The sequence below is a fragment of the Parus major genome, chromosome 2 (assembly GCF_001522545.3).
Source record: "Parus major isolate Abel chromosome 2, Parus_major1.1, whole genome shotgun sequence".
NCBI lineage: Eukaryota > Metazoa > Chordata > Aves > Passeriformes > Paridae > Parus > Parus major.
The window spans coordinates 67576915-67600804 of NC_031769.1; the positions used below are offsets into that span (position 1 = coordinate 67576915).

The following is a 23890-nucleotide window of genomic DNA, read 5'->3' on the forward strand; positions in this document are numbered from 1 at the left end:
AAGCCGTCCTGCTTAATTCCGAGGAGGAAAAAGGGTAACTGAGGCCAAACACAGTTAAGCAAAAATGCAGAATTTAATATAAGTGACAGACATAAGACTTAAGAAATCATATATATATATATTTATATATATATATGATTTGAATATATATATATAAATATATATATATGAAATTTATTTCATTTATATCAGTGCTAGAAAGAACTGGGAGAAAAATTGCTTAAGGCATATAACCAAGGGAAGAAGTTAGCAAGTTAGCATGCCCTTTTTCATTTGAAGAAGAATAGTAAGAGGTCAGGTGACCACTTAAATATTAGCATCACGTTGTGACAAAGTCTCCAGTCTTGCTTAAAGGAAGGAAATTTGCATTGATGATGCATGCACATCTTAAGAGTTACAGCCATGCCAGCCCATAAGGAATGTGAAGCACAGATTCAACCTGCAGTTCCTACTCCAGGTGAGCTGTAGGACAACTGCAGAAACAGGTGGGAGAAAAGGGGAAGAATGCAGAATATTAGATTCAGAGAAAAAAATAACATCTACACATGGTTGAAAGGCTTCTTTTATTTTCCACTTTCAAACAGTGACATAAAATCCTGAGAGATATTACATCTAAATTCTGTGATGACAAGACAGACCAGTGAGACCTGGAGTTAATCTTCACCGTTGCAGGAAAATGCAGTGAAATGAAGCAAACTCCTATAAAACTGTTAGCTTAATATCTGCCATGCAAAAATAATAGAAGCACTTAAACACCTTAATGGGCAAAATTTAATTAGAAGCAATTGTGCAATTCTTGGGGGAAAATTAATGCATACAAATTAAGAGTAACTGTCCTGCTGAAAGATAAAAAAATTAAAGACAGACCCCAACTCTGTAAAAATTATCCAACTTCTGGGGTTGAGAGACCTATTATGGAATTCTTATGTGCTGCAGGGCTGCTTGTTTCCAATTCACTGAGGCAGCTCATTGCATTTCAGCTTTAACTTTTGAAAGAAATTTAAAATTATTTTATCATTATTTTTGTTAATGCCAAATAGATTATTTAAATCCAAGTATACAATAAATTGCCTACATACAATATGAACATTCTGATTTTGAGATAATTGTAGTGAGATAATTTCTGAAGTACCTACATTTTACAGGTGAGTAAACTGTACTGGAAAGTGATCTTTACATCACTTAGAGCAGAAGGTGAATGTAAAGCATGACTTTTCTAGCCATGTGCCTAAAAATCTTGCAAAATAAGTGAAAGCACCTTTTGTAGTGTATCAAGTTCAGTATAGAAAGCAAACTTGCCATGAAGCTCCTGTGAAAACTGTTGATTTTAAGAAAGGAACAAACAAAATGTATTTCCCCAATCCTTGCAGCAGGTTAGCCTCCAAAAACATTTTAAAAAAGGGTCAAAAAATTTACTGATAGGAATTCGATAAAAGCTGAAAGAAATGATACTGATAGGTTTGCATTTGGCAAGACACAAGGAAGGAAGGAGAGAGACAGGCATTAGAAGCATTAGCAGGAACAATTCCCAAGGCCAGTAAATATCAAGGGGCCCCACAGCAGTCAAAAGCAGAGTGAAGAGATTTAGAGCCAAGGCATTCAAAGGGTCTACTTAGTTTGACCAGAAGACTGTCTCACATTTCAAGGTTTCTTCTTCAGTACAGCTAAGCTTTTCAATGGGAGGCCTTGACCCCAGGGATCACTAACTGAAGAAAACAAATGTGTTTTCAAATGAATGTATTGGCACTGTCAGAACTGACTGTACACAAGATTAAATTATGTTTATTTTCAATTTCCAGAATACCATGTTAAATTTTAGAGAGACAGACAGACAGAAATGTTTCCAAATAAGACATGAGAATCTGAGCATCAGATTTTCTGTGTCAGCTGTGATTCAACAGCAGAACTCCTGTTAACTGAACTGGCTAACTCTCCTCCCAAAATGTCAACCTGAGGCTTTCTTGCCTTCAGCAATATTAGTAAAAGTGGCAGCAGGGGACACGTGCTGTCAGTCCATTTTAGTTACTTCATTGTTCTTCCTTGCTTTTTTGTGATGGATTGGGTTTTGGTCTAGTATTTTTATTGTACAGATGTGATTCCCTAAATGAAACAAACAGTAGTTTGCCTGCCTTTGACAAGGAATGGAAATCAAATTAGAATTTAAAAAAAAAGGAGAAAGTGATTCTGGGTATCCATCCTGAGATGTTCTAAAAAGGAAAGTGATTGCAGAAAAAAGGTATCACATCTCTTCATAGAGGAATTCCCTCCTAGTTCCTCTGCATACTCCTTCAGACAAAGGTACTTCACTGTGTCCTTCTACCTTGATCATGCTTGTGCAGCTTCACAGCCTTCCTGAGTTCCACAGGAACCAAGTCAGGACTGCATTAAAAGCAAGGCAAGATGGGAGTAGTGGAAGATAGAGATGGAGCCCTCATTCAAGGGAAGGCAGCCTATGAGACACTAGGTAATTTCAGATAAACATCAGACATCTACTGTGGTTATACACAGTCCTATTTCAAGCCCACATTCCACTCCATATCTGAGTTCCTCTCTATTCTCATGTATGGAGCCACTAGAAATAATGAGTATTCCTGAGGGATGTGTGCTTATGCATTGTCCCAAAACAGTAAGTATAAATGAGCTGAATTTTAAATCCAGAAACTGTGTTCCCAGAGGGAGACCAATAGGGACAGAGAGGAAGAAGACTACGGGTGGCACTATTTCAGCAGAAAATGTCTGAGCACATGAATAACGTGAAAGTACAGTGAGGACTTCCAAAGAGCCACATACTAATCATGAGTTTTGAGGAGTGAATATGTACTCGTTAGTAAGAGGTATGACAAAGCAGGAAAGTGGGTCTCACAAAGCACAGACTTGTTGGGTCAAGTGTCCTTTTCCTGTTTAGCAAGTCCTTTTGTCTCTGCCCTCCTTATCATCCTGACACCTTACCACAGCACAGAATGACAGACAGCTCTTAATGACTTCCTAGCATTTGATTCTGATACACAGGTCCCTTTTCAACGTAACATGAAAGTATCTATTCCCCCCAGATTTAAGTTTTAGAACCCATGCCCTCTTCCAAACATGCAGGCCCCCACTCCCACCCCTGAAATCTGTGTCAACAACACAAAGGTTCTTTTGTCACCCCCTTGTCTGAATCACACAGCTCTTCTGAATGGACACACTGACAGATGATGCTGTGTCAGCAGCCAGTGGGGCTTGTGTCACTTTCCCCAGGAGAGAAGAAATCTGGGTACACCCAACCCCACATAGCACAATTGGGGCTACTGTTCCCTGTGTTCAGAAGCCAAGTTTCATTCTGTACCATCTCTGTGCATTGCCACCATCCCACCTGACCTGGACATACTGTTGGTTTTTTCCCTCTCCCAAAATTCTCATTAGGTGATTGAAGCACAGCGGTTAGGAATTTGGTCCTGCCAGCAGTATGCCCTGCTTTAGCACCCCTGGTAGATTTCACTGAGACATTCCTGGGAGTAAAGACATGTTCTGCAAATGAGCATTTGCTGAGTGGGACCCTGCAAAGCACACGAGCACGTCTAAACCAGCGTTTTGCAGCACTCACAGAGATGTAAGCTGGACAGCGATACTCAGTGGCTGGAACTGAAACCCTACCGTGAAACACCAAAGGCGGTACTTGATAATCAAGCCCATCAGTGCCCACCTTCTTCTGCTTTCCCTACTTGCAGCTGGAGAACAGATGATCATATTCCCACTCAGAAGGAGCTGTTCCATGCTTTGTCTTGTTTCCCGTGATGATGTTTTATCCCCCTCAGCACCACCTCTCGCACTCAGGGAGGGCGACTAAAGAGGAGCAGGTCTCTGTGAGAGGGCCACCCGCTCCTCCAGCCCGCTCCTTGCTCCTTCCCAGGTAGCTGGCTGTGAGGGGCCAGCAAGCAGGCTAATTTAGAGCTCTAAAAGCTGGCAGCGGGAGTGCAATTAAGCCGTTTTCACAGACTGCTGGCCAAATGCAGCAATTTATTGGCTGAGTGATTGGATTATTCATTTGCAAAGCTATGAGAGGACATTTTCTTACCACTTCAGTTGGCCTGTAGTACTTGTGATTGACTGTCACATGAATCTTGCCAGTCTCTTTGCACCGTCCCACTTCATTTTCATTCTTCCCTTCCCACCTGTAAAGAAGATAAACATTTAATCAACCCATAATTACTTTAGTGCTCTGATCTTACCAACATTTGGCCTGCTTTCTTTTACTTGAGGCTGGTGTCAATTCTTCCTGCAGGACAGTATAAACTCATTAGCTAAAGGAACAAAGGGAGAGTTTAGACTTGAATAGACTAACAATGGCTTTTGAAGTCTCTTTGTTTTGGTTTTTGATTCAGGAAGGTCTAAAATGCAGGACTTCCAAATTAAACACATAATGCTAAGGGAAAATAAAATGCCCTGATTTCAGAATGTCTCATATATCTGCAAATAAATATGACAGTGAGGTTTTTCATTTGTGGATTGTTTCAAAGCTGTTTTATTAAAATATTTTTAATTCTTGTATTTTGGCCAATACTTTCAGGAACTCTTTAATCTGTTAATTTTATAGATGTGAAGCTCTGTTTGAATAGCATTAAACTGCATAATTTAATTTGTGCTTGACTAGAAAAAATAAAACAAAAACAGTTCTTGGGTTTTCGGTCCTACCTCAACATGGCACTCCACGCACATGTATTTTAAACTTGACTTGCTACCTGCAAGCTGAAATCCAGCTCCCTTGGTCCAAATTAGTTTCATATGTGTTGAACAGCCTGCAATTTGCTGTAATTTATGTGATCTGGCTGCTCTGTGAACTATTTTCCTAGAGACCATCCTGGTTTCAGGAGCAGCCGAAGAGGAATGGTTTGGTGGGTGACTAGCTCTGCCTTCGGGGAGGTCAGGCTACAGCCTGGAAGCCTGGGGACAATGCTCCCACTCCAAATAAATGCTTCAGGTGACACATGTAGGAACGTACATCGGTCCATCAAAATTCATCTACTGAATATACAAAATCCAGAGTTATGATTGAGATTCTATCCTCTCTCTGCTTTTTGCTTTTAAGTAATATATCGTGGGGCTCTGAAACCAGCTTGGCTTAGAAATGTGATGATGAAATCTGCTAGCTTTTTTTACATTTAAGTAAAATCTGAATAAATTAAATCAGCACAGCGATTTTGATTATTTAGCCTCAGTCACCAGCAAGGAAAGAAAATCACCCTTAGCTTGCCATTCACTAATTTTTCTCCCAGCTCTTGGGATTTTGTCACAGGTATGATTTCTCCTTGCTCCCCTGCCCCCTCAAGCTCCTAGAAGAATTTAATTCTTTGACAATCTCAGCCTTCATTTTTGAGTTTCTAGCCCTGAGGGCTAAGGAGAAAAGTCTGAAAATGTGACCTCTGTGTATCCATGAAGGTTTAAACAGTGAAAGGCAGAAGGAAATACCAAATATGCATTACTGCAAGTTTTAAATCTCACAAATATTTAAGCACAACTCATGACTTTTGAATGACTAGCAAAACCTGTAGGATGCTCGATACTGGGAACATTTCACATTGAAACAATTTCCTACAGATAATAGTGACAGTGAAGTCAGCTGTTAATGGGCATGCCATGATGCTAAAGATGATTTATAATTTAAATTTTCTTTCTTTATATTTTTTTTTTTTGCAGTTGCTCTGTTTTGAGCCTGAACTGCAAAGTTTTCATTCAGAAGCCAAAACTAACATTAGTCCCTCCCTTTAAAGGGCAGAGGGTAAAAATGTGCAGGACTCAAATGAGCTTAATAGAAAACTAGCCGTCACCAGTAAAACAACAGGAAGCGCTTAGATCAGGAGACGTCAGTTGTGTTGGAGGTCACTGAGCAGAGAACCCCATTTAACACCCAAAAGGCTCCACAAGGCTCGGCCGAGCCAGTAAAGACTCACTTAATGTCGCTATCAAAGTTATATAACAATAGAAATAGCTTAAGAAGAAATCTCCACCCGTTTTGTTCAGCCCAGTAATGTGAAAAGTTCACAAGGAGAAAAAAAAAAAAAAAAAAAGTGTTTTTCATTGTGAACAAAGTAACATTTGATAGCTGCACGTCTAATTACTCCTGGCACCTCAATGCTCACAGCTGGGATCATCATAATGCTGATAAAAGGGGCTGTGCTGGGGACAGCATGACACCAGGACCAAGATATCCATTTTGCCAACCAACTCCCCCTCCCCTCTCCCTCAAACCACAAGGCAAGAGAAAAAGAACCACCAAACCCATAATCCTTAATTTACAGTCAAATTGCAGTCAGAATTGTTAACTGGAAAATGTCATGCCAAAATGTCCTGAAGCATGAGCATGGTGGAAGGGGCATGGGGAGCCCTCAGGTGCTGTGGCTAGCTCCAGCCACACAGGCTATCCATCACTCTGTTCCCGCAGGGCAGATGCCCACATAGGCACAGAAACAGCCTTGTGTAACTTGGGGGAAACACAAAGGATCCCTGGCTGCAGAAAATCTGGCTCATCGGGAACGGGCTAAAGTTATAGAGGATGGGGAGTGGATCCCCCCAAGCCCAGCTGGTGCCACATCCCAGAGCTTCCATGCAGGCACCTGCTGGACTGGTGCAGGCTTTGCACAAAAGGCTGTTCCTGCAGACAACGAGCCTCTGCAGCGAGGCCGTGAAGCTTCACCCTCCCTCTGAAGCAAGGGGTGGGTTTCCTGCCAGAGGTGATGGCCTCAGCCGTGTGCCAGCATGCTCTGCACCTGGAGAAGGAGGGGTGAGACCACAGAACTGCTCCTGACAAAGCAGGTTTGATCTCCTTTGAGTCAACACTTCCTTGTCAAGTGCCTTGCTGCTGGAGATGGGTGCTCCGGGAATGCTCAGGGTGATAGTCAATGGTCAGCTCTGGTGGATTCCACTGCTATCAATGGCCTCACAATTTTCCATAAAACTAAGATTCAAATGCATGAGCAGGTGTACTTGTCTGAAAATTTCTTCACATCAAGAGCTTTTAAACTGTATTTACAGTGGGATGGATTGTATTTAATTTAAGGCTAACTTAATACTTAATATCATTGACATATCACTATTGTTACAATACTTATTATCAGTGTTGATGAATGTTTCTTTGGCTTTTTTATTTTTGGAGTTTCCAATTATTTTTCATTTCCTATAATGAAGACAGCAAGCTTCAAGCAATGAAAACTCCCACAGGTATAGAAAATTTTATGAGGATGAAAAGCTGGGGTACCCACCTGGTGGGGTGTTAGGTGGGCAGGGAAGGAAACAGGAGAGTCAGGATAATTGAGGAGGGGTGGGAATAGCACTGCAATGGACCAAATGGTCTGGCTGTAACTGAGGAGGAAACAAGTCAAAGTACACATATTTTTGAGGTGGTGAAGAAATCAAATAAAAATGAAGATTTTCATAGAAGTAGAGATAAACTGAATAAGTATATGCATTTCATCTCCTTGCTTGATCTTTACATAGAAACAGAACCCATAGCATTTTAAAAAATTATTCAAAACCACAAGAGGCTACAGTTGCTCGGCTTCTTTATGACAAAGAAAACTATCCTGATCATCTTTATAAGGAAATAAATGGCAATAGAAAATATTTTCACATTTGAAACTGAACAGTAAATTAAATAAAAATAAAATTGTATGAAGATTTTGCTTTTCCTCCACAGCTAATATGATATATTGTTTGTGTACATTTCTCAGATCTGTGGCCTGATTTCTGCTACACACAAAATCAGGCAAAGCACTTCACTCTGTCCTGGCACACTATAAACAGCAAAACTGACACCACATAACAGACCATTAATATCTTTTGTAGGGAAACTTTAAATATGACTCTTCAAATGTTCTTTTGCCACCAACTCAACCACCAACCTTGCCAGCAGCTCTGATACATCAATGTAGTCATAGATACAGGGATTGCTTAACCATGACCTTGTGCTTAAATCATAAAAGAATATATTTCAAATGAATCAGATGTTCAATGTTAATTTTTTTTTCATTAGTCCAATAGTCCAAGCATTGTCAAACTCAGTTTTTAAAAATTTAATTGTAACTCCCCATATTACTAGACAATAAAAAAGAATACATGCTAGGCTCCCTATTTTTTGTTTCCTTTTTTTTTTTTTTTTCCTTCTTTCCAGTTGGTTGGAAAGCTTTTGAAGCTCTGTCCCTTAACTCCAATTTGTGAAAGTTGGTCTTGGGAAGAAAATGTTTTCTCAAAGAATATTAATGCTTCTGTGAAAATTAAAGCATTATGGAAAGAAAAGTTTTAGTTTCAAATAAGTTCAATTAGTGTCAGCCTGATACAAAATTATATTAATAATATCTAAAAGAGAGGCTTTTCATTTTCAGAATGGATTTCTTTATTTCAGAATGGCTTAAAAAATTCTAACTTAAGTTATTCTTTCTTTAAGTGGAGGCTATGAAAAAACAAGTCCAGCTGACCTGAAATCAGGTATTTTTTCAAACTGCATTTGTGACAAATAATTTAATTTCAGGATGGGATACATGGAATTTCCCATGAAACACTGTATTTCATTCTTACCTAGTCTTTCTATTAGAGAAATTCCCATACATTTTATGTTGTCAGGTAATTAGGCTTTTATAGTCTTCAGGCTTTCATTTCAATTCTGAAACAGTTACTGCTTCAGCCTGCAGATAAAACCTTGTATCGATAAGAAAGTAATGACCACGTGCTCAGCTGAAAGAACTAATTCTCCAGTTGAGGTGGGTTAAATGTCCCCTGAAATATATACTCTGTTTTGAGAATGATGACAAAACTGGTGTGGTCCTAAGTGTGGACCTTTTTCTGTAAGGGTTCACCCAAGCCAGCATTCTTCACTGACATGGCTGGGTTCCTTTCAGCTACCTCTCTTCAAAATGCCTCCAGTTGCTGTATGAGATTCTCTTCCCTTCCTCCTCATCTCAAAGCTTCCCATTTTCTTTTCTTTTTTAAATACAACACACAGCACTGGTCAGCCAGCAATTTTTGGTGGGCAAAAGCCAGATCTGGAAATAGCAGCTGTTTTGCTGATGACTACTGATGGCTCCTCCTCCAGGTCCCACATGCTTTCCATTCTTACAGCAATCCTTCCAATCTCATGTGTTTCTGTAACCCAGCCTTCCATTTTAAGATAAAAAGAAAAAAACAAACAAACAACCCCCCCCAAACAAACAAACCAGAAAAACTCTTCTCCCTGGGTTCAATCTCAGTTCAACCTTCACTGTCACTGAAGAGGCCACAGGGGTTCACCTCAGAAGGCCTTACAGCTTATCTGCAAACTTCCACATTTTAAGGCTGGTCTTTTATAAGACCAACTATAATGTTAAGATAAAATATGTATGTAGAACCAAATGACTAGAGTAAAATACTCATCTTTTTCTGAATTCATTCTGATCCTGGAAGCAATGAATATTTCTGTAACAAATGTGCATGCATTTTTGTATTAATAAAAACCACAATAAATCTTTCTGCAGCTTGAACAGATTTTTTCTCTTTTTCTGTTTTGGTGGTTTTTTTTTTTGCAGACAGAAGTCTTTGTAGCAGTCTGCAAGGAACTCTGACTGCTGTAGTGGTTTCAGGCTATCTTTGCAATCCTGCTCTAATTTAAGAAGATTAATGGCAGAAAATTAGTCAAGACAAGCGTTTGCCTGTTTCGTTTACCCTGCTGTAGTTCAAATTATAGGTGGGAAGTGTTTCCCCCAAGTACTACTTAATTAGTAATAGGCAGAAGGGAAAGTAAAAGAAAAAAAAAATGTAATCCTTACAGGGGAAAAATATTTGTAGCTCTGAGGCTTTCCTGTTAGTACAAAGGACTGAATTTGAATGATTCAGAGGACTATATAAATATAATTTGAAATTTCTCCCTTGAAAAAGAAATGTAAGAGGAAAAAAGCCACACAAGGTACATAAACTTCCATGAACACTTTACAGTCCATTTCAGAGAGAGAATCAATCTTATTGCAGCTGTACATTTCATTAGTTACAAAAATGTAGTAAAGTTTCTCTCTCTCTTGTTTTGGCTAGAAGACATAGTCCTGACATGTGCTAATGACTGGCTAGGACAGAATATTATGTTATGTTCTTGGAAAGACTTTTTATGCCGTCCCAGATTTTCAGCTGTACAAGTTAATGTGAATTGTTAGGAAGAGAAAAAACATAAATAAAATTAAAATCAGTATTTTCAGTTGGTTAATGAGGCAGCCAGGATCTACTGCAGTACTGTGATGTGACAGACACATTTGCAACTTTCCCTGACAAAGCACAAAGTAGGGATGGTTAAGAGCCCCCGCACATGTGCCCCGTTTCCTCAGATGTGGTATGAGCTCCTCCAACTTTTGTTTGCCATGAAATCTATCCTGGATATTTACTCCATCCTCTCATCAGTTTTGAAAGGTGTGCTGTACAGCAGTATTGGGAAGCTGTGCTATTGCTTATAGCAGTGGAAAAGGTTAATGGAAATCTCCCTGGGAAGTTTTTGAGGTTCAAAAATTTCAGAATACCTGCAATCCTGCAAAAAAAAAAACCCAACAAACTCATAAACCTCAGATAACCAATCTTTGAGGAATAGTAATAAGAGGAAAGCAGCCATCCTTGTGGGAACTTGTTTAGCCATTGCATTCTGGTGCGCTGGTTCTTAGGTGCCTCATAAATTGTAACAGTGCAGTGGGACTCACCAGTGGGGTCTCACAGTGCTAAAAGGGAGGATTTTTCTGCCAGGCTACTCCCTGAAGGATGTATTCAAATTGGAGGAGGTGGGAGCAGAAATCCATTGGGGCTTTCAAAGAAAGGTTACCTGACAGCTGGCCAAGGAGCGCGCATGTGCTGCAAAAGCATGGGTCAGGCTGGCACCTGGAAAAACTATGGAGGTTCTTAACAAAACTTCCCAGATCCTGAGGAATATACATCTAGTGCAATTTGAAAGACGAGCAATGGCTACAGGAGGAATAGTGGGTGTGTTGTAATGCATCTTGGGAGCAGGGGGAGAGAATGGCTGGTTTATCTGAATGGTTTGTGTGCAAAATGTTCAGAGTTATGCCACTGTCAAAATGATCAGCAACAAAATTATCACTAGCACTTACAATGTCACCTCAGTTCCCATATGTATAGTTATTTATATATCACCTGTAAATGGCTTAGGGAATTAAAAATTTATTCACAGGTAAGAAAAGCTTCAGATGAGCCGGGGGGACTAGAAATGCAAGCTCCCATTTCTAAAGCAGTTTATGTTCCTAAAAATCCATGTCACTTGGTGTCATGTGAGTTCTTATACAATTTTTGCAAATTACTGTTATTGATCAGTAATAAAAAAGGCAAGTATGTCTTTGTACACACAAAATACCTTCTCTACTTCACATTTGGAGTTATACTGTGAAGTTTTTCTCAGAGATCAGATTTTGACAGATTCAATCCAAATACTGACTGCATTAAACATCAACATAGATGATACACAATCTACCATATGGAGCCATATGTGAGCAAAAAAATTAAACTAACAGGACACAAAATTTTGAGTGTTAGGAACAACTAAATCTAAAGTAATCCTTTAATATCCCCTCTATAACAGAAGATTTTAATAAAAGTACTTTCACTTTTATTTCTGGCCTTGTTATTTTCTTTAGGTTTTCTTGAGGACTTAATTTGCTTTCTGAAAAACACATGCTGATTTGTCACTCTTGGGAAATGCTGGGACTTCTTAGACCAACACCAAAGCAGGGAGTTCAGTTTTAAACTAAGGGATAAATTGAGTGACATCAAAAGAAACTGTGATGTGGGGGACATCTGCAAATAAAGACATTCAACCTTTACATATCAGCCTCTAATTGTGGGTAATCAAAATTAAAAAATTGAAAAAGTTCACCAAACATTCACTGTTGCTTTGACAAACAGTATTAGGGACATGGTAGTTCTCAAAATCCATAGAATTCTTACTCATATGTAGCAGCTGAATCTGCAGCCTCTTCCTATTTATTCTTATTAAGTAGAATTATCTTATAAACACAAGAAACAAATCTATAAAAAGAGAAGAAAAAATAAGAAAGACAAAGCAATTATTTGAGCTCCTACTATGTCTCCTTTTAGCCTCTCAAACCTCACTGCTGTTAAGGTATATGGGACAATGTGTGATCACAGGGACATCTTGCAACCAAGAAATGTGAAAAATATGGAGAGAAGCTTATTCCCCAAACTGAGCTTTTGGGTTAGAAATACTATTTATACAGTCTCTCTCTCCCTCATCAGAATTTCTTTTTCTGGAAGTTGATGCCAAAAATTGAAACCAGACTAAAAACTCATTGAGGAGAAAATGTTATTACCTCCCCAGCCACCCACTGGCTGTTCAAATAATATTGTATATATCTGTGCACTTCTGCATATTTATTGAATTTGTCAAGTTTTTGTTCCCAAGTAAAACTTATTGGCCCTGTCAAAAGTTCACCAGCTGCACAAGTGACTTTGATGGCCTGAGGAACAGCCCTGGCGCTAGCGTCATGGAAGAGCCTGTGGCTTTCCTCTCCCTTTTCCAGCTGAGATTGGTATGTTGATGCATGGGGCCCAGAGAAGATACAGAAGGAGGGAAATTGAAAAAATAATAAACAATAAAAATATAAATTACAGAAAGCGCTCACCAAGCCATCCTGGTTTTATTATACGGCCTTGGGAAGGAATTTTGTATTTTCAATCAAACTATGTGGAATATGCATTGTAAACATTCTGCACCCACTGCTCAACATTTCTACGGCTTAGTAGGAGAAGAGCTGATAGGAATGTTGAGTGGTTTGCTACATAAGCCTTGTAGGGTGGCTGATGAGCTGTCACCTGGAAACAACAGGGCTGGTAGGTGTCACCTCTTCAGATCACAGAGGATGGCAGCAGGACTGTGGGGATCTGGGGCACAAAGGAGAATTGGGCAGAAAAGCCCCTCTTGCAGGAAGGTGATGATCAGCACCCTGGTACTAGCACCTTTGGAGGGGCTTCCCTTCCCCAAGACAGGGAGAAAAAGAACGAAGACTTGGATAAAAAAATTAACCATCTACCTTTTTAGCTTATGATCTAGAGAGCAACTCTAGACATATCTGCTGTGGCAGTCATTCATGCATGGGAGGTCTCATATGTTACAAGTAAAAAGTTAGGGGGGCAAAAAAAAAAAAGAATGTAGACAAAAAATACTCTGTTTTGTCACAGCAAATGTGAGAGGCTAGAAAGGTTCAACCTGTGGATTCTCTCTCATCCTCATACTTACACAATGGTTTTCCCAATGTGCTTAAATGACTTCTCCACAAATTCACGGACACTGTGGACCTCCCCAGTGGCTATGACAAAGTCCTCAGGCTCATCCGTTTGCAACATCAACCACATGGCCTGCAGAAAGATAAACATAGTCAGATTCAGTGCATGTGTAAGTGGCCTCTCTGGCACATGATATTGCATTTTTGATTTGGAAATAACTACACATATACACACATACCCCATGTTGGGGAAATTAGCACTTTCTTTACTCAGCGGCTATTAACCAGTCCAGTGCAACTCTGAAAAGAGTTCAATTATTTCGTATTACAGAAAACAATGCTGTATTTGATTTTCAATTTGTTTCACAGCAGGAGTTTCTGCAGGGGAGACTTTAATATGTTTACTTTTGAACACTGAGACTTGGTTTAGTGCTCAGGAGCATGGATTCACTTGTTTAAAGCACTGCATGAATTGACATGGATATTTGGAAAAGAGTAAAATTTTGTAATATTTCAGTCCAGAGTGCTGTTGTCTGTCTGCTACAGAATGATGTCAAACATACTGAAGCATGAAAATGCGGATCCTTCTGGCTGTTTCTTCTGCCACATTTGTTTTGCCTAAACTGAGATTTTAATTAAGAGTAAGTATTTAAAAAGGTATCTAACCAAGTTAATCCAGTTTCCCTGCTGAATATCTGTTGAATGTTGCATTTTAAAGTACTGTAGAAGAAACTTTTGACACAGGAATAGAGAAAACCCTGGCAGAGAAGCGACAGAATCATTAACCATAATTAATCAATTTCAGAGGACCGTTCGTGCAGCAAAGGTTTCACAGTATTTTTTGAAGCAAAACTTCATTCAATTGTCAACATATTTCCATTTCATGGGACCAGCTTTTAATTCCCACAGCACTGTCTTTCACAGAATCCTCTCCCACAAACAAGTAAAGGATGGGTGGGCGCCATCTCAGAGGACTGGCCAGCTAAGTCAGCACGAAAGCTGGAAAGCAGATGGAAAACAGGTATTCAAAGACATGTGTGACTTGTCTGAGATATCACCACAGGTACATTTCAATTTTCTGCTGTGCAAGGCAGTGCTCTAGTGACTGGACTGTTTGACTGCATAGGAGCTGTAGTTGTACAGAATAATTATTACTTTAGATCAATCAAAATGATGCAAACGCTTCATTTCCTTTGGAGAGGAAAAGGGAATACCTGTATGGCATGATCCTCATTTAATAAATAACCAGAAAAAGGAAACAAAATAATTCAACTCTCTCTCCATATGGTAAAAAGGACTGTCATCCTCTCACATTGTAATCCATGATGCTATTTGCATTGACCTCTTCACATCAGCTTTAAAGAAAACAACTTTAGTAGGTCCCTTGATGGTAGTGGATACTCTGCAAATCAGATTAATAAAAGCTTTGGGATAGCTCAGTTTCTCTTGGTAAATACCACCTGAAATATTCAATTTTTCCTCTCTATTCTCAATAAATCAGTGACCTGCATAGGAAGGCAATACATTCCACTTAAATGGTTCTAGGTGTGAGACGTTTTTCTTTACAGTTATTATTTTATGCATCTTCCAAAGTTTTGACAAGATTTTATTAACATGTTCCTTTTGAACCTTTTTACTTCTTGAACTTGCATGGGAGGCTCAGTTTTGGGCAACTGCTGTGCAAGTCCTTGACATAAATTATAAACTGTGCTTTAGGGAGATGACCTGCTGGGCAGGACAATGGCAGCAACTTTATTTTTCCTTTCTAGGATTGAACATCCTAGCCAATGACGCAGAAATACCCAACTGGCTGATGAAACTCATCTTGTGGGGCGGAGATGCCTTAACTTGTATCTCTCATATGAGCTTTTTTGGAACACTGGGGTTTCCCTGCTGATTTGAGAGGTCACCATAAATCACCAACTCCTGTTTCATCATGACTGGACAAGCTTGCAAGATTCACAGTAGCAGCAGCTGTACAGAAAGGTAACAGGAGTATCTAAAATAAGTGGTTGATAGTTTTGGTTCTCCCAGTCTAGTCCCTGATTTCACAGACCTTCAGGTTTCCTTAAGCAGTCTAGCTGAAAACAACATGCTTCCTTGTATGAGAGGGCACTGTTTGGGTAAATAAGGATTTCCAGCATTAGACAATCAGTCAATCAGGGGCGGTGGTTCTCCTCCCAACTTTGGTGGATGCTTGCTGTACATAATGAACTCCTTTTCTTGCGTTGACACTGTACTGTCAGTTACATTGGAGAGAGATGCAACAACAAAATCTTGTTTATTGGTAAAAATCTCCCCTTACCCAAAAATGCTACATTGCTTGACCGAATCTGCAATTAACAAAAGCACCTGCTATTTACTATGACTGTTGGTAAAGTAATATTAATATGTCTAAGCAGAAGCAGGATCAGACTTCCAACAATTTTTTGCCACCCCTCCACTTTTAAACACCTCAGTGTTGTAATTCCTTTGACACAGTTTCAGTGCAGGTACTTATGCCAAGACATTCAACAATCCAGCAAGTATTTAAAATATTTATGCATTACTTTTCCTATTAATATGCAATAGAGTTGAAAGTTTCTCTTTACTCTAAAACACACCTACACTGAAGGAGGCAGCTGCAAAAGACTAAAAAAACCCAGTCTTTGACAGTGGGTGCAATGAGGTTTTATGCATTTAAACTTATGAACTCTTATCTACTGTTTCAAAAAGCAAGCAATCACTGTCTTAGCAACACGACTTAAACTGCAGTAAATTTTAACAGGATCACTTAGAAATGATCAAACAATGCAGACAGAGTTGCTAAAAGTGATTTTTTTCTTCAAATCCTACTAGGAAAGAATGTTTAGATTAATAGTTATTTGAGAATCTATCACTGTGGGTTCTTTTATTTTTTCTGGCATTCACAATTGTTGGCACTTAAGAATTACCTCAATCCAATCAGGTATGAAAAAAATTAACATGCTAAAAATTACAAAGTAAGTGATCGCTCTGTTTTGCTTTGAGGAAGGTGACCAAATGCTCTTGCTTTGAAGGGGTCTGCATGAACTGTCTGTAAAAAAATGCCAAGGCAAGCAAGAAGAGAGAAAAAACATTGAACAAGTTCCACAGTCAAAATTACATTTCTTCAGGTACAGCCCATGACAACCAATAAGACATCCATGTACAGGCAGTAGCTATATCCTTTCCCTACATCAAGCGCCAGGAATGTGATTCTCCTCACATCAGGCTAATAAAGGTCCTTGACCTATGAATTTCTAGGCATTTCCTTTAAGAATTCATATTGTACCAGATTCAAGGCTGAGAACGAGAGGAAAGGGGGTGATACAGCTCCAGGTTTATTTGTCATTACTGAATGGCTTACTGGTTTTAACAGAGGGGAAAAGCTTTGTTTAAATTTCCACTGAAAGTAATTAATGGTTATTGACTGGCAAATGAAGAACAGGTGACACTCTGAATTAGAAGATAAATGATCTCATGTTCTAGCGTGATAATGGGTTAGTAATTGCTACAAAGCCTCAGATTAGTGGGTCCCATCATAATGCTAGATCATGTCCAGAACACAAAGGCCTCTGTGTGAGAGGTATTCAGCCGTTCACCTCCTGATCCAGCTGCAGAGTGATTTGCTCCATTTATTCTCTGATGGACTGCGCAACTGAGGCAAAAGTTCACCCATTCTCACCTTCCTGTTCACATGCTGAACCACATGACCCATGACATGGCTGAACTGGGATAAAAACATTGCTCAGCCTTGGCTCTTGGCTATCTTTTAACCATCACAAGGTCATATATTTTAGGAATTTTTCTGGTGCAGGAACTGAGAATTGTGGATTTTCCTGTATTTCTTTGTAAAGGTTTTTTTGGATGGGCTGACAGCAAGGAAAGAAATTACTTGTGTTCAGTTCTGCTACCCTTTCCCTAATTTTTCGCTCAGTCCAGATAACAAAATATGGGTAGATGTTGAAAAGGAGGAGAAAACTACCATGGAAACAATTCAAGCTTCAACTCTCTTAGAATAAGACTCTTCCCTTAATGGCAGAAGTGACAAAGCATATTTTCATATTTGAATTCTTTTTGGCTCTGGTCTAGTGAGTCACAAAGTCTAAAGGCACTTCTATTCAATTTACTTTTAAAGACAGAAAACTAACAGGAGATACATAGTCTAGCAAGCAGACACACTTTTATGATTATGTGGACTAGAATATCTGTTCTGCATGCCTGAACTCCAGCCTCTGCCAAAATCTTTCCTCTTTCATCTTTTCCCTCTACCCTTTTCTCTACATAAACCCCTGCCAGTAGTAAGCACCATTTTCAAGCAACATATCCAAAACATGAACCAGTCTTCTCCCTGCCCAAATTTCTTTGCTTATGCAGTGTTTGCACCTGGGCTAGTAAGCGGGAAAACCCAAGTTTGATTAACACACCCCCCATACAGATACATTTTGTGCATGCCACTATGGTTGTGATGTGTCTGCTTGTCTCAAGAATCTGGAGTATGTTGTAGATGTGTGCCACCATTAACTTCCAGTCTAGCATCCCAGTAAGAAAACATTTATTAACTGGGCTGTCATCCATGGATAACAAAGACCCGGTAGTTGGGGTTATGTTTAACTCCATAAATGTGAGACTTTTGTTTCACTGTCTGCTCTCGCACTATGTGTAGTTAAAATGGGCTCATAATCAGGCATCTTCCTATTCAAGAGCAAAAATAAATCCAACCTTTTAAGATTTTAAAGTACAGCTGATAATTTTTGCTCTAGAGATAAAATATATATTTTCTTTTTTTTTTTCCCAAAAGAATATGTATATAAAGCCTTTTCATATATCTCATCTAGTTCAAGACCCAGAACAGATATGACTGAACAGGTCTCACAATGGGATAAATAGGAAACGTTCCTGTTGGTACTAATTACTCTTGCCCTGCATTGCTACATAGCAGTTTTTTTCCAAGATCTATACTGTTAATAAAACCCACTTTTGTACATATTTCTAAGTGTAACACAGAGAAATTCTGACTTTGTATTTGCCACACATGGAGAAAAAAAAAATCAAACTGAATCAGTAATATTTACTTTAGGAGATGGAACAGATAGTTGCAGCCTGATGCATGGTACATTGTCTGTGAGTTCCAGAGGCAAAGAAGCAGAGGCTGGTGAATGTCTAGCTCTACTAACTTATCACTGCGGAAGGAATGGGTTACCTCAAGGCTGTCAACAATCAGGGAGCAATTTCTGACTAAGTCAGAAAACATCACCACCTGGAGAGACCCAACAGTATTATCACCATTTATAGAAATTCTGTCTTTATGGTATTCCATACTCTATTGTCTAGAAGTGGGCAGAAGCATTCAGTGGGTTGGATATGGTGCTCCAGTGATCCCAAACATAGCTATCCTGCTGGGGTCACTGCTGAGAAGGAGAATTGAGCATTTTGGGCCAAAGCATGATGAGCCTTTACAGGGATGTGGGAGCAAAGGAGAGCCTTCTTCCCATATGGTGAGCACAAAGGCCTGGCATGACTGCTGTTCCTGTGTGCATCATGAGGGACTGTTCCATTTGTGCCACAATGTACCACCTCCCTCTCTGCATTGTCCCAACTCAACTGCACTGGCATTGATAGAGGCTGCTTGGCGTCTCCCGTGCTGAGCGATGTGTGGAGATGTCATGCCCACGCACTTCCTGCCTGCCTGGGCTGCGAAGCAGTTCCAGATGCCATCACCGGGCTCCTCCTGACATAACCCAGCTGACTGGCTGTGGTTTCTCAAGCTGCTACAGAACTGACCACAATTGATGATTGTGCCTTAGAAAAGTAAGACGGGACATTGACTCAGAGCTCTAAACCCAAACCGACTCCCAGTTTATCTATTTACTCATTTTTGGAGGGGCAGAGGAGGAAGAAAAGGTGCTACCCTGAGGGCTGAGTCACCCACATCTGATTGACTTCTGTGACTTTTAAAAGAGTAGGTGTGTCCTGGGTGTACCCAGTAGGTATCAGAGTGCGTTATATAAGGAGATTATATAAAGACACAGTGAGACTTACATATAATACACAACAGAGGGGAAAAAAAAAATCTCCTTACACATGCTTTGCACACAGCAGGGGCATGGCACACATGGCTGAAAAACATCAGTGAAGCTGAAGTGCAGCACAAAAATGTTGTGATCAGAGTAAATTGTAAGCTGCCTCTGCCTGACAGCCAACACACAAAAGTGTTGGGCATGATCCCATGCTCTATGCCACAATGGGAGTTCAGTCTAGAGTAATGACTATTGCTTTAGTACTTGTTTCTGACAATGTTATAGGTCAAGGCAAGCACGGCAGGGAGACTCTTGCCAAAGAAAACCACAGGGATGTGCTGCCAGGCATGCTGATACTCCCAAGAAGCCAGTGACAGCAGGAATATGGGAGTATGCATATCAGTGTACTACTATGCTTTTTTCTCCCTAAATTACAACCCTTCTTGCTCAGCCACTTAAAAAGCAAGGGTGTACACCCAATAGTAAGAACCCTATTGAGCTGTCACAGCTTGTATTTGAAAGGCAAACATAAGTTCAGGGTTAAAGTCATTGTCTATCATTGCAATTGGTGACTTTTCACATGCTCAACCCTTTCTCGAAATCTCCAGCAAAAGAGGTACTTCCCAAGAAGGGCAGGACACATGCCTCTTCCTTTCCTCTAAAGAGTCATCATCCTGTTTTCTCAGATTACCAAAAATCACAGCGCTGGTGCAAGATCTGTTGCTCAAGGAACCTCCATTCATGGAAGAACCCTTCTGAACACCATTTAAATATCTATCAGATCTCATCAGTTTAAATACATTTTGATATGCTTCTTCCTTAACTGTGTAATGCTGAACATAAGGATTCCAAAGTCTGTGTACAAAGTTTTTCCTTCAGCTATGTCTTTTCTGCTCACGCAGAGGAGACATTGAGTGCTTGTGACATGGCAGCTGCTTCCATTCAGAAAAGCGACATTTGCAAACCATAGACATCGCTGACACGAATAATATAAAATGGGAATGGATTTGAGATGAAAACATTTTCCTCTGAGAGAAAAAAACGCATCATATGATAAGAAACAATGGAAAATTTGCCTTAAGAATCCCAAGAAAGTAAACAAATGGCGACTCTCCCAGGATGAGATAGGGCTTCATTTTATAAACTTTCTCAGAATTTTTCAAAGTTACTGTTGAGAAATTTCCACAGAAGCAATTTGAAGCATGCTTGCTGATTTAGTCAAATCCTATGGTTTGGCTCTAGAGATGAACTTGTTCAGACCAGAACTGTGTTCAGGTCTATGATTTTTTCTTTCAAGTTGAAAGAGTATAGTTGATATATTGAAAGATAATAATCCAACAATTATAAAGTTACTAAGAAAATAAAATACCTGATAATCTTTGTGGACCATCTCAAATGAAAACAATATCAATGTCTTCTGAAACAAAAGCCTTCACATCTGTAGGAAATACTGGGAAAGACTGTCTAACTTCTCCCTCGTAAGTAGATAGGCCAATTGTTTTACAGATATCAAGGAGGACTCGTGAAACTTTAGTAGGCAGTTCTATTAATAAAAACCACAAGAATTATAATCCAGATAAACCTTAAAGGTCAACCTTCCCTGTTAACACAACATGATGTTTCTCACATGGACTTCGGGTGAACACAAAGTTCTCATTGTGTTATCAAAAACTAGATTGCTCCTTTTTTTTCCCCCTTGTGTCATTGAATGTCAAAATATTGTTCTTTCAATATGTGGAAGTATTTGTATACAGTTTTATAACTGATCTTTAGTTGCTAGCTGGAGGCAAAAAAGAAACAGTAAAGCTGCTTGTTGGGAAACCTCAACCAACAATGAAAATTAATATAGTCTTTTTTTCCTGCCAAAAAATTTTGAACAGATTTTTAAGTCCACAATGGTTTGTTTATTCTTCAAATGGTTAGATTGGAAGTGACATGTGTGACACAAAGTAAATTAATGAAGAAATACAGAAAGGATGCACATATGCTGTGTTTCTTTCATTTTAATTTTGGAGGATATTGTCGCAATTACTAACAAAGAGCTTCCTTAAATGCTGTTTAAGAGAAAAGGGAAAGAAATTCAAAGCTAAAGAGAAAGGGAAAAAAAAAAACAAGATCCAAACTGCACAAAGTATGTGAGAGCTTAACCACTCAGATTTGAATTACATAGACAAGACTATAGAACAAATACATGTTTCCCAGGCTCCACCTAGCAGACAACTCGGAAAGATATTTGACCCGCTTTCCCCTCCCTTTTTACCCTTCCAGAATTAATTTTCCTTGCTATTTTTATATGAATGCAAGACAAAATGCCTCTTCACAAAGAGTCAGACTCCCATTTGACAGGATTACTCACCGCTAAAGTAAAGGGTTGTACCCAGGTTGCGGTGAGGGCGGAGAAGTCTTAGGGACCCATGCCAGGAAGGGCTGGTTGGGGTCATGATCTAACCACAAGAAAACAGACGAGGCTTTCAAGTCAGGTACTGGCATGTTCACTGGAGCAAAACTATCAGCCTCAGAATAATGATCACAATGTAGATATTGATCACAGAATGTTTACAGTGTAAGATTTAACTATAAAAAGATCCTGGTTCCTGCTTCTAGCACCTGTTTACCTCCTATTTCTTTCCTGGATTGCTTAAAGACTGCTAAGCACAAGCTGACTTGTGTGCTCCTTTTGGTGGGAGTCAGGGGAACAGCATTGATCATTGGGCCAAAGTACTACAGATCTCCACAAAAACAAAAATGCTGTTATCCATACTACAACTCAAAAAATTATTTTCTCTCTCCAAATCTTCCTTTCCTTTCCTCCCATCTGTCAAAACTGGCTCTGCAGCTTGCTAGCTTCTCTACTCCAGGTCTGCACAGTGCCTATCCAGTAACGGGCCCTGACTCAGGTTAAACCACTAGTTGTAATGTAAAAAAATTGCTAAGAGCAGCAGAGAACTGCCAGAGCACAGGCAGATAGGCTCAGAGATAATAAAGCAGCATTTCATAATGTTTATACATGTTTGAGGGTATAATTGGGAAGGAAGAAGAGCAATGTTTTAAGACAGTAAGAGTAACAAAGCAAGAACGCCGAGATAAAATTTATGAACAGCGTTATTGAAAAAAATTCAGAGAGAAAGAGTGTGAGTTAATAACATAAAATTAACCATAGCAAAACAATAACATAAAATGAATTTTAAAAAAAAAGACTGGATGTGGCACTCAATGCTATAGTCTAATTGTGGTGTTAGGGCAAGGGTTGGACGATGATCTTGGAGGTCTCTTCCAACCTAATCATTCTGTTGAATTCTGTTAACCTGAAATTTATTTCATAATTTACATTTCCACCTCAAATTTCCAGAGTTCTTGCTTCACACTTTTGAACTTCATGCATTTTCTCCTCAGACTGCTACAAGTTTCCAAAGATGTTACAGTCCCAAATATTAGTCTAAAATAATTGAATTGAAATGTTAGTTTACTCCTTTTGAAAAAAATATTTACTATCGATTGGGTTCTTAAAAATTAGAATCTTTGTCAGAATAGTCCGTGTAAATAAAGAGCTGGCTATCTTAAACACATCACTGAACTTCACTTTTTGATTTTAATGCAGTTTTCAGTGTGCTGGAGTTGAAAGTAAGAAAGATTTCCACCATTAAGCCATTGTTACTTATGAGACAGTGATAAATTTGCATATCAGGCACAGTCTTACTAACTATAAAACGCAAGAAGTCATCTGAAAAAAGAGAAAAAGGATGCTAAAGTCAAGCCATTCCTGGTACAATGGATATTTATTTTTTTTTGTTTTCCTTTACCAGAATATTTCAGGTGACAACATTTTGGAATTTGATGCTAAATTCTCTTGGCTGAGTACAGACTGAGACAAGCGCACGACTTTGATGCCTTGGGGATACGGTAATGCAATACAGAGGGATTTATTTTCTTTTTTATTTTTACCTCATGTCACAAGTTCAATTTTAGGCCAACAGTACCCAAAACGGCCACCATGTGACATAGCAGCTTATGCAAATAGTCTGGCAGTTTTAACCCAAGCCCTGGGACAGAGGAATCTGCCTCACAGACTCTCTGCCACAGTGTTAACACTACAGTTGCTCTGACCGAGTTCCTCTGTGCTCAGGGTTGGGGTACAAGCTCACGATCTCTGCCATCCCAAAGCGGGGCATGGAAGTCTCAGCTAGAAAAAGGCAACAGCAAAATGATCCCAGAAGCCAAAGAATGTGTTTTAGAAGTCTGGCCATGCTGCACAGATGTGAAAAGGCAATGTGAAGCTTACTTTTGAGCATGCTCAAAAAGATATTTGGAGGGCATTTTGCATTGACCTTCCCTTGGCTTGCTCTGGCCATTCTGGTTCCCCCATCTTTAGCAATTACTGTTCCTGCAACAGCAGTCAGTCACACCAAATCCTGTGTCAGGGAAAAGGAAGGATCTGCATTGAAACCATAGATACGGCTGCTCTCCATGGGCTAGTGTCAGAATGGAATAGAAAATTTTATTCAGTTTGTTCCCAGCAATAAATACAATCCTGGCATCCTGGATAAATCCTTCACATAACAGCATGTGTTCTTTTATGCACCCTGGGAGCAATTCTATTTAAAGCCATGGAATTGTGGGTGTGAGACTGTAAGCACATCCACT

The 23890-nt window shown here is 39.4% G+C and overlaps 1 protein-coding gene across 3 annotated transcripts in view; it reads right to left on the reverse strand.

Annotated features, from left to right (window-relative positions):
• GMDS (GDP-mannose 4,6-dehydratase) overlaps positions 1-23890 on the reverse strand; it is a 410677-nt gene that overhangs the window by 69351 nt on the left and 317436 nt on the right. For all 3 annotated transcript variants that reach the window (XM_015618378.3, XM_019005675.2, XM_015618377.3), the window contains exons 8-9: positions 13244-13362; positions 4055-4151 (exon numbers count right to left, since the gene is read on the reverse strand). In XM_015618378.3, the coding sequence (XP_015473864.1) occupies positions 4055-4151; positions 13244-13362 (216 nt within the window). The remainder of the gene's footprint in view (positions 1-4054; positions 4152-13243; positions 13363-23890) is intronic.